Raw genomic sequence first — 11,451 nt, 5'->3', positions numbered from 1 at the left:
CCGGACAGCTGGAGCTCCCCGGCCGAGCAGACAGGCCAGGGCAGGAGGCGCCTGTTGGTGAGCGGGGCTGGGGGCACACAGGGCTGCGATTCATGGACTGAGAAGCTTAGGGAAGAAAACCAGAGCCTAGAGCTTTGTGCTGTAGCGGCACAGCCTGCCTGCCCCATCCTGCTCCGCACGATCGGAGCCGGGGACCTGAGCAGGGTCACAGCCCTACGCTGCCTCCATCCTCAGCTTCCATTCCCCCCGCCACTTACAGCCCTGCGTTCAGCTTTCTGAACTAAATCATTAGCCCCAGCGTAGGTCCGGTGCCCTAATTAACTCCGGTGCCTGCGTTCAGTTACGGCTCCAGCCCTGCATCCAGCCTCCCCTCTGCCCCCGGTATATTCGCAAGGTGCTGGGACCGACCGCAGACCCGGGACGGCCTCAAACATCTCCACTCATTACCGAACCATGCCACTGCCTTTGGTGCTACGGCATCAGACCTTTGTATTTTAATGGCAAAAAAAGCCAAAAATATAATGAGTGCACTTTCTTAGGAGACACGTACTCAGTGGGGTTTGATCTGCGAATAAGCTCCTTTCAGACATTTGGGAAGCGAAAATTGTATTTTTACCTCTGAATCATGTTTCTTTGTTTCCTAATTGGGGATGCCACAGGTCTGAGCATCAGGCAGAAACATGAAAGGCTTCAGATTTTGATGCCAGCCGCTCAGATGTCAAACTGTCTCTCTAATTGGGGTCACGGATACAGATCTTTGCCCTCCTTTCAGCTGCTGTCTTTGTGCCGTCTCCTACGTTTGTTTGGGCTTTTATTATCTCATGTGATCATTTGCATCTAACTCTACAGCAAATGCAAGTCCAGAGCCAGGAAACAAAACTGCAGCTGCCTTGAAACGCTACTGCCCACCATCAAAACCCTCCTGCGGCCTGAAAAGACCAGGATTTGAGCACACCGAAAACCTGTAAAACCAATAAAGCAGCACGTTGCACTCAGGAAAAACCATCACGAGTGACTTTGATCATGTGTCTGCTACTGCCAGCCCTCCAGCAGAACACGGCCGCTGCTTTCGGGCAGGTTTGCTCCGTCAAAGGGCTGTGACCCGTCCTGCAGCGACAGCCAGCAATGGTCACCCCATGGTTACCTGTTTGGGATGAGATTGAAGCCACGTGGCATCTCCCTTCACAGGGGTTCCTGCTGGGCTGCACGTACCTACACACAAGCCAGGATGTTTCTTCTCGTTGGCATTAGCTCCCGTGTGTCACCCGTGCACGGCTCTCAGGGGACACGAAGCACACGTTTAACATGCAGTGGTCAGTAACGGCACCATTCGCTTCTGCTGCCAAATTCTACAAGTGGAATGGAAGTAAAATTGCAGGAATTTCAAATAAGTTCCCACCATTTACTGGGCTGCTTCTTATACAGGGCAAAGCCATCCAGGGCAGACAGAGGAGCCCAGGGGCTCCTGCAGACACTCAGCACTGACACAGCTCTTGGTCCAGCGTTATGGAACCACTGGAGCATCAACCGGATCAGCCTGTACTTACTGCAAGAGCTTTGCCCCATAAGGCATCAAAGCCTTGTAGAAAATCATAAACAGTGAAGAACTTCACCAGATGAAAATATTCTCCTTGTCCGTAAGCTGATTAAACACACGGAACTGAAATTGCTTCTGCTCCAGAGCCAACAGCACTTGTGGACGCAGGTCTGTGATGCTCCCAAGGGCTGGTTCCCTCGCCTGTCCCCACTGCAGTTTGGTACCACTCCCCCTGCACCTCCCTAAGTCAGTTTTTACACCTTTGATCTAAATCGAACACATCAGTGGCAAATGAAGCATTAAAATGTGTCAAACCTCTTGGTTCCAAGCACTGGTGGCACTAAGGATTTTATTGAGTAGCCAAAGCACGTCAAGGTCCATCCAGGGGTGCACTCCTGCACTTACCTATAAACGCTATTAATCAATAATATACGTAATAAAATAAGTACTTTTAGAGCAAGGCAACACTTTTTATTTTTATTTAAAAAGGCCTTGATGGCAGGAATATAGTGTAAAAATCATTGGAAAAACTAAAAGGCATTGATACATATTGGAATATACACTTTTTACATAAATTACATTTATTTATTTATTCTTTCATTTGAGGTTCTTGTTCGGTATCGAGGTCTAATAGTTAATAGGTCCTGGGATCTGGACGTTTAGACCACCATAGTCTAACATGTACATGTTCATGGGCCATTGCTGAAAGAGAGGGAGAGAAAAAGAAGGCAAAGGTCTCTGTTAGGACACAACACAAAACCGTGCGTGCATCAAATCTCTGACACATTCTGACATGGGTTTTTGCTCACACTTTCCAAATAAGATAAAAGAACCAACCCCAAATCAAAACACCACTTGCAAACCTGACCAAAATTCCTTCTAAGTTTATGTTCCTCTTGTGCATTTTTTTTAAATTTTATTTTTTAAAAGCATTTGGTATTGGCCACAATGAAGCCAAGCCCTGAGGGAGAGCAGCTGGATGCACTTCCCTGATTTCTGTTTCCTATTTTCACAGCTGGGATGCACGTTGGAGCTCTGCATCACTCCGGGATGGAGCTGAAGCAATGGCTCAGACCATGGGGGAACCGCCGGGTCCTGCTATGGGGCTGAGACACCCTCAGCACCCACATTTTAACCCAATGGGGTGGGGGATTTGCCCCATCTGGTCTCGTGCGGCTCCCACTACCACCAAGCGCTGAGCATCCCCTGAGGGCTGATGGGGGAGCACCCCAAGGGGCAGCAGCGCTTTGCTCTCTAACCCCCCCCAGACAAACCCGGCAGGAAAAAGCAGCCCCAAAGCCGCGTCCCCTCCTTCGCCAAACCTGCTTGTGCCACTTTATGTCACACTTTACAGCGTTTGTCAGGCAGAGGGAGGTGGTGACGGTTCGCGGAGGGCAGAGCAGCGTCCTGAAGCGGAAAGCTAGGTAGGCAGTAACCCCCCTAATATCTGGAAGGCTTTACCACAAGGGAGATCTGATTTGTTGATGATGTAGACTCCATATTGGAAGAGGAAGAAGAGGAAGATGAGGAAGAGGAAGATACCGAGTTCCCTTCGGAGATCCTCTTCCGCTTTCGTTTGGGGATGCTGGTGTCTTTCTCTGTAGGGAGAGGGAAGGTGTGAGGTGTCTGAGCTCTGGGAGCCCTGAAATGTGGGGACCCGTCCCACCACTCCGACCTTGCCTCCCACTGAGCGTCCCCTGCACCCTTGGTGACACAGGCTTGGCTTCCACAACCCAGCACAGAGCCGCCAGCTTTCCTCAGGCACTGGCAAAGAAAATCCCCAAAATAAGCAAATCCCAGACTCCAGCACCTACAGAGCCCAACATCACACAGACTTGTGTCTGTGCTGGATGCTTTGGGGCCATCAAGGTGCCAGCTCTAAAGACAATATGCCCATATATATGATATGCCCATATATACCTACATAAATAAAGTTCCTCCATCTCTTTTTACATCACGATGCAGGTATGCTCATGCTTGCCAGTTCTCCCTTCTCTACCTAGCCACCTATTTTCATAAAACGAATATGATCCTAATTACCTCTGAGGCTGCCAATTCTGACACATTTGCTTAACACTGGCTGAAAGTTATTGGGGACGATGGGACAGGGAGAGAAATGCATTCCCAGTGATCACAGAAACCTTGTTTCCTTAGATGCTCAACTGCTAAACAATGGCTCAAATTAAAGGCTTTAACCAGTGAGTAAATTGCTAATGGGAAAGGGATAATCAAATCCTCCAGAAAACACTGAAAGTTTGATTCTACCAGCCCAGTCTCTGCCCAGCTCACAGAAGTGCCATTGTCTGAGTTGATGGTTTGCTCCTGAACAGACACTGAGCCTGACTTTTCTTTTTCCAGGTACTATCTCCTCCCCAGCCTCCCCTGGGGATGCGGGAGGTTTGAACACCTCCCCACGACCCCCATCCGTTTTGCCCTCATATTCACTCTGCCACGGGGCAGGGAAAACCACGGTTATTAGCGCTCCGCTCACCTGTTTGTTTGGCCTCAGTGCAGATTTCGGCAAACGGCCTGTGTAAGAGACACGCAGCTCAGAGCTGGTAGGTCCCATCGTTTCTCCCCTACACAGCCCAGACCCCGACACCTCTGCATGCGGATGGGACATGGAGCCTCCCCACCCCTCCCCAGGGGGAAAGAACCCGAAATAACTCAGCTGGGTCTCTGAGCTGTCCCACTATCTGCCCCCACGCACCCTCCCAGCATCAGCATCTCAACCTGCACAAGGAAGAGGGGATAAACTGGCCCCGCTGGTGCTTCCTGAGCCCATCCCTGGCCAGGCGATGCAGGACAGTGGGTGTTGGGGATGGAGTGGGTCCTCTGCGGGTACATGGTCCTGCTCTGGTGGCCCCAAGATGACTTACCCCACTCATAGCTGGAGAAGCAAGGGCAATACTTAACGAACTGAAACATTCCCCGGTCGCAGAGCTGGGGGAACTTACTGGAGCTGGTTTATAATCACCATCCGGATGCTCTCCCGGGCCTTCAGGATCTTCTCCAGCCGATGGATGTCGTAGGTATTGGGGTTTCTGAAAGGGATATCATCTGGCAGCCCAGTGACCTCCACGGCGTCAGGGCTGTCCCTGATGAGTTTATAGGGCACCATGACGGGCCGGTTCAAGCCCAGAGCCTCTCCTGTAACGGCAGAGCAGAGGACAACGCACCAGCTTTACCCCACAGGGCTCCAGATCTGAAGGACCAAGAGCCCCAGGAGAACTTTGGGAAGCCACAGCTGCTGTGGCAAATGGGAGACGTTTGTCCATCTCTTGCCTCCAGCTGTTGGAAGATTTGGGGGTCACTGAGGTGGAGATCACATCCATCACTCATCATCACATCACATCACTGCTGCCCATTTTTTAAATCACTTTATCCCTTTGGACCTCACAATATCCTACGGCAGTGAAACAGCACAATTTAATTCTTTGCTGTATTAGAAGTACTTCCCTCTGCATGATTTAAACGTGCTGCCCACCTCTCTGGGTCCTTTAGTTCCTGCACGGTGGGGAGCAGCAAACAACCCTCCCTCCCATGGTGGTCCCAAGCGTAAGAGCCTGTTCTCACAGCGCATCTCTGCAGCCCCCAAACCTGAAGGTGTGAGCGGCCCCCCAGCCACATTTCTGGCTTTCCTAGCAGGGAGTTTGTCCCTGGAGCCCACCTGGCATCTTGTGCTCCACAAACCATGTCTGGACCTTGGGATGTGCTGTGGGAACGCAGGGATGTGCTGTGGGAACGCAGGGATGTGCTGTGGGAATGCAGGGATGCGCTGTGGGAATGCAGGGATGTGCTGTGGGCTCAGCTCCCGTGTGGGGTGAGCGCTGCTGAGCTGGGGCGGATGGCGATGCTCAGAGAACAGGCGCCAGCCTCCTTGGGGACCTGCACCTGTACGCTGGCACCTCCAAGGGGGCAAATCCACCCCCAGATCAGCACAGAGCCTGCACTGCGAGCAGCACCCCAAAATAAACAGGGTTTGCAGGAAGGGTGAGCAGCCTTGACAAGGGAAGACTTGAGAAAGGAGGGGAATGACATTCCACACTGCTTTGCTGTCATTTTGTCTATTTTCCTTCTCTATCAGGCAATTATTTTGGGGAGAAAGGCAAGACACCACACTGCTGTGCAGCCCTGCGGTCTCCCAGGTTGAAAAATAACTGCAGGAGTCATTCCAAACAGCCTGTACCCGCAGGGCTGAGGGTGACACCGCTCGGGCTGTGCATCCCCACCCGGCTGCTACTCCTGCTGTGCCTTTTCCCAGCAACGGGGGCGAGGAGGGGTTTGCTGGGCAGCGCAAGGAGCCTGCAAACCGCATTTTCAAATCTTCTTCAATCTCCTGACCTCCTTTCCCATGGCAGCTCCAGCAAGCTCTTCCCAGCCGTGCCCCACGTCAGGCTGCGGCTACAGCCGCGCTCCCGACCCGGCACGCAGGGGCTGCTGCCAGCAGCAGCGCACACACCACGGCTCACGGACGCCTTAAAAAACACATCAAAGGCTGATGCCAGACTGAAAAAATCCTGCTCCTCGGCTGCATTTTTCCACCCTCCCTCCCCTCGCTGAGGATGAGCTGTCAACAAGAAGGTCACGGTCCCACCTGCCGAGCGCGAGACACGGGAACGTCCCCAGGGACAGGCTGTAACGTGAAGCAGTGGGATGAAACCTGCGCTGAGCCGGCTGCCGTGCGCTCGGCCTATAAATAGAGGCCTTCAGTCGAATTAATTTTAACTATGGCTGCTGTCAGCAAAAACAAACCTGCTTGGCGATGCGTGCAGACGGGAGACTCACCGTATTTTTCATTGAAAAGCTCTTTCACTTGCTCTCGGAGAATCACCTTCTCTCCGAGCCTGTTGGCATCGTCCTCATCTGCAAAGCAAAAAGGGACAGGGGATAAAATACCCTGTTTCTGAGCCCCTGGAAAACCCATCGCGCTGTCACTACACATGACCCTGTCTCTGTCCCTCTGCCCCGGTGTGGCGTGGGGACACCTCAGAGGCGGTGGCTCTGCGCTTACACCTTGTGTCGCCTTTTAGAGCCGTGCAAAGTAGCTATAAAATGCTGCCAAATCTGCATTTGCTACGCGCTGCCACGGCTGAGAGCATTTTACATCCACTTTGTGGTGCGGTAAATGACTGCAAAATATGCAAAGCAACGGAGACTCAGGCCCTCAGTGCCACGAATGCTCCCACAAGTGATATCAAGGAATGAGATAGCACTTTTATAGCTGGGCTCCTAAGTACAGTATTGTTTTATAATATGCCATATAATCAGCTTGGCTTTACTAGCTTTTTTAATTATCCTCATTGTGCCAAACAGTTTCTCCCCCATTCTCTCATTTCAAACAACGTGCCTATGTCAGTAGATTTTTCCGCCAGCTATTCAGCACCCTCAGGGGGCTCCAGGAAAAACGACTGGGGTCAGTACCCGTCCCGTTTGATGCTTTTTCACCCCGTAGGTATGAAGCACCATCTGAACAACTCTTCTCCACCTCTTGCCAGGGTCACCCCTCCAGCCCTGAGCCAGCTGGGGTGTGCAGTGCAGGGCTCCCCTCCTGCAGAGGAGTCACCACGAGCCTCGCTGCACCCAGTTCAGGTATTTTAGTATCATAGAATCAATTTGGTTGGAAAAGACCTTTAGGATAATTGAGTCCAACTGTTAACCCAGCACTGCCAAGTCCACCTCTAACCCTTGTCCCTGAGAACCTCATCTCCACATCTGTCCAACCCTCCAGGGATGGTGACTCCAGCACTGCCCTGGGCAGCCTGTTCCAATGCCCCACAGCCCTTTGGGGAAGAAATTGTTCCCCACATCCAACCTCAACCTCCCCTGGCGCAACTTGAGGCCGTTTCCTCTGCTCCTGGCGCTTGTTCCTGGGGAGCAGAGCCCGACCCCCCTGGCTCCAAGCTCCTTTCAGGCAGTTCAGAGATCAGAAGGTCACCCCTCAGCTCCTGTTCTCCAGCTGAACCCCCAGGTCCCTCAGCCGCTCCATCACACTTGTGCTCCAGCCCCTCACCAGCTCCGTTCCCTTCTCTCAACTCGCTCCAGCACCTCGAGGCCTTTCTTGGTGTGAGGGGCCCAAAACTGACACCAGGATTCGAGCTCTGGCCTCCCCAGTGCCCAGCACAGAGATGGTCATTGCCCTGCTGGCCACACTAGTGTTGGTACAAGCCAGGACGCTGGTGGCCTTTTTAGGCACCTGGGCACATGCTGGCTCATTTCACGGGCTGGCACGTCACAGGGTGGAAATCCAGGATGGTTATTTACAGCATCAAGGTGAGCCCTGCTAACCATCGCATAAGGGACCCGAGCATCCTCTGTCCTCAGTCTGCAGCTGTTTAATGTGCTATTGAGCAATCACATTATTATGATTTTGATTATTTTGAGCAATGGCATGATTTTATTTTGGTTTTAAGCAAACACGTGGCTTGCAGCTTGTTTTAAATGTGAGCTGACAATGTGATGTGAATCCCTGCCTCCCTACACGGGACCCCAGAGCCCAGCGCTCAGCATCCCCAGATATCAGACGCCTGGGTCACCCTGCAGCTGAGAGAGAACCTGACACCCTAAATCTCTCCACCCTGCTACTGTAGGGGATGGCCTCAAAAAAAAGCCTCTTCTCCACCTGGAAAACAACAGTTTTGTCTGTATATAACTAGGAAAAAAAAAGGGAGAAGTTTCTTTGAAGGAAGCTCAGGGCCACATTGTGCTTCAAATCCAGAAATGGCAACAAAGCAGCTCAAAAGGGATGTAGCAAAAAAATAAATAAAATGGAAGAAAATCAAATAAACGTCGCCAAGGAGCTCTGATTTCTAGAACCAAGACCTCGCCTTGTTCTGCTGCTCCTGAGGCCGTGGGGGGGCAAACCCTATGGGCTCGCTCTGTGACTTCCTTGTCATCGATGCTCAGTTTCTGGGCTGTATACACACACCCATATGGATGTGTAGATGGTAGCAGACAAAGAAACACCAAAACTCAGTGTTCTCACTTGTTTAATTCTCTGGGACTGAAAAATGCAGCAGCTCTTTCCCTTCCGCTCATGCCCCGAGTGCAAGAAACAAGATCCCAGGGTTTTTTATTTTCCATCCCAAATTCCCATCTGAGGACACGATCAGATACCATAAAAAACCTGGAACTGAGCTTGGATAACACAGAAGCCAGAGAGGAGGCTCTGGCAACACCGCTTCCCTGGATCCGACCCCTATCCCCGGGCAAGAGGGATCTCCCGCTACCTTGGACTTTATCATTTGGGTCTGGGCAATAATCAACTTGAGGAAGCCACTGGCAGCCCTGCAATGTGTCAAGTCCTTCCTATCAAGCAGGTTTATAATATGCTGCTGGCTTCAGGCCTGTGTTGGTCTTTTTTTAATTAAAAAAAGCAGCTGGTTGATTGATTTATGTTTTTCCCAATCCCACTTGCCTGTCGCGAGGACCCCCGCGCTCCACAGGCACTTCCATACAAGTGGTCATATTTTTAAAGCACCACTTGCTCTTTTCCAATAGGACTTATCAGAGCTCGACCTTTCTTTTAGAAACACCACATCATATTTAGTAGTTATTAAAAATGGGGTTTAGGCCTATTCTTCTTTAAAAAAATGCAACGAAACCAAATTGAAGGTGCTCCAGGCGATGCGCGTCCTCCTCCCGGCCATCGCGCTTGGAGTCACAACCTCCCGTTACCCAAACACCCGGTGTGAAGCACATTAAAGCCCATTTCCTTGGGAAAACGGCCACCCCCCAACACATCCCATGGGACAGCGGCTCAGGTCCCTTCTCCGGGCAATCCCCATCATCTTAAAAGGATAAATACTCGCCCTCTTCCCCACTTCCAGCTTCAGTGGGTGCAATTCAGTTACACCCCTGGGTAAACCTGGAATAAACCTGCTGACTTTACTGAGGCCATACCGCAGTAAGTCAGGTTTAAGCACAGCTTGATTTAGCTCAACATATGCACGTTTTCAAAGCGGAGCTATAAACTTGCGGGAGCAGGCAGTTAACATCTAGACACACAGCCAGAATCGCAGCTGATGGGACTAAGGCTGGATCTGCTGGAGATAAGCCATGCCCAGCCGCAGATACAGGTAGGCGAGCTCCTCTTTAGTCCCGTGAATTAGTATATATTACATTTATCAACCCCCAGAGCCTACGTGACTGCACACCAACCCTGGCCCAGAGTATGTGTTAAAGCAAAGCAAAAAAAGACCCCAACCCAAATCTGTGCAAGCTCTCCTTGTGAATAACAAGGGGCTTTTTTAACAAATTAATTGCTTGGATGAGCTGAGGATAACGTGGCAGGTCGGCGTGTCTGGAGCAGAACCGGCACCGACGCCAGCAATGGTGCTTAGAAAGGCAGAGAGGATTAATAACAACAACAAAATACTGTTAAACACAACTTGCATCATTCAGTTCTTGGTATCACAGGGAAACAGAGCAGAGAGGAAAAAAAAAAATACCTGACATTTGGGGGGTTTAAGACATTTTCACTCCCATATTAAAACGCAAATGCATTTCTTGTCTGCTACCATCTACGATGCATCAACTGAGCTACGTACCATTCAAGGCAGCGTAGGCTTTTTCCAATGACGTTATCCGTCTAGGGGCTACAGCGCAAGTTAAAACAAAAAAAAAAAGAGAGAGAGAAAGAAGAAGAGAGCCATGAGTGCTGCAGCTTGGTTCTTGGTCACAAACAAAAGCAAAACCCAGGATGACACCGGCTCTAGCAGCTCAGAATTCCTCCGGTCCCGAGGCCCCTTGGCATGGAGATGCTTTCCGGGGCTAAATAACCAGTGGGTGAGCTGGGTGGGCAGGCTGGGCTTTTCCCCGGCTCAGGGACCTGTTTTGGGATGCGCTTGAGCCCATGAGCATCCCTTGAGCTCCACCGCACTCCTGAGCAGCTCCAGGTCCACGTGTGCCCAGGGATGCGCAGACAAATCGCAGCATTTCCAGCACATGCCAACACAGCAGTAGTTGTGCGGCCCATCTGTTCCAGGGAAGGAAAACAACACCTGAGGTCAAAGCAGGTGAAAAACAAACAGGGAAATTGTGTCAGTTCTGCGGCTACGAGTGTCCTGGTTTCAGCTGGGACAGAGTTAATTTTATTCCTAGTAGCTGCCATAGTGCTGGGTTTGGGATTTAGCAGAAGGATGTTGGTAACACACTGACGTTTTGGTTGTTTCTGAGCAGTCAAGGACTTTTCAGCTTCTCATACTGGCCTGGCAGTGAGAAAGTGGGGGTGCACAAAAGGTTGGGAGCGGGCACAGCTGGGACAGCTGAGCCAGACTGGCCAAAGGGATATTCCACACCATATGATGTTGGGCTCAGTATATATTTTGGGGGAAGAAGAAGGAAGCGGGGAGACATTTGGACTGATGGCATTGGCCTTCCCAAGTCACCATTGCACATGATGGAGCCCTGGGATGGCTGAACACCCATGGGAAGCGCTGAATGAATCCCTTGTTTTGCTTTGATTGCATGTGTGGCTTTTACTTTGCTTAGTAAACTGTCTTTATCTCAACCCACGAGCTTTCTCACAGAATCCCAGAGTGTCAGGGGCTGGAAAGCTCATCCAGTGCAATCCCCCCATGGAGCAGGAACACCCAGATGAGGTTACACAGGAAGGTGTCCAGGCGGGTTGGAATGTCTGCAGAGAAGGAGACTCCACAACCTCCCTGGGCAGCCTGGGCCAGGCTCTGCCACCCTCACCGGGAACAAGTTTCTTCTCAAATTTAAGTGGAACCTCCTGTGTTCCAGTTTGTACCCATTGCCCCTTGTCCTATCATTGGTTGTCACCCAGAAGAGCCTGGCTCCATCCTCCTGACACTCACCCTTTATATATCTGTAAACATTAATGAGGTCACCGCTCAGTCTCCTCTTGTCCAGCTCCAGAGCCCCAGCTCCCTCAGCCTTTCCTCACACGG

The 11,451-nt window shown here is 51.2% G+C and overlaps 1 protein-coding gene across 4 annotated transcripts in view; it reads right to left on the bottom strand.

The window, feature by feature from the left end:
* Positions 1-2,032: 2,032 nt before the first annotated feature.
* The window catches only part of GTF2IRD1 (GTF2I repeat domain containing 1), a 63,053-nt gene continuing 53,634 nt past the window's right edge, over positions 2,033-11,451 (bottom strand). For 2 of the 4 annotated variants that reach the window (XM_082068632.1, XM_082068634.1), the window contains 6 exons: positions 10,087-10,134; positions 6,326-6,403; positions 4,495-4,687; positions 4,029-4,066; positions 2,999-3,135; positions 2,033-2,239 (listed from right to left, as the gene is read on the bottom strand). In XM_082068632.1, coding sequence (XP_081924758.1) covers positions 2,165-2,239; positions 2,999-3,135; positions 4,029-4,066; positions 4,495-4,687; positions 6,326-6,403; positions 10,087-10,134 — 569 coding nt within the window. In that variant the 3' untranslated portion in view covers positions 2,033-2,164. The remainder of the gene's footprint in view (positions 2,240-2,998; positions 3,136-4,028; positions 4,067-4,494; positions 4,688-6,325; positions 6,404-10,086; positions 10,135-11,451) is intronic. The other 2 variants (XM_082068635.1, XM_082068633.1) reach the window with 2 other exon arrangements.

This window comes from Streptopelia decaocto (genome assembly GCF_964273445.1).
Source record: "Streptopelia decaocto genome assembly, chromosome: 18".
In the NCBI taxonomy this organism is placed as follows: Eukaryota; Metazoa; Chordata; class Aves; order Columbiformes; family Columbidae; genus Streptopelia; species Streptopelia decaocto.
The sequence above is the reverse complement of the archived record's forward strand: the minus strand, read 5'-3'. Positions and strand labels throughout refer to the sequence as shown.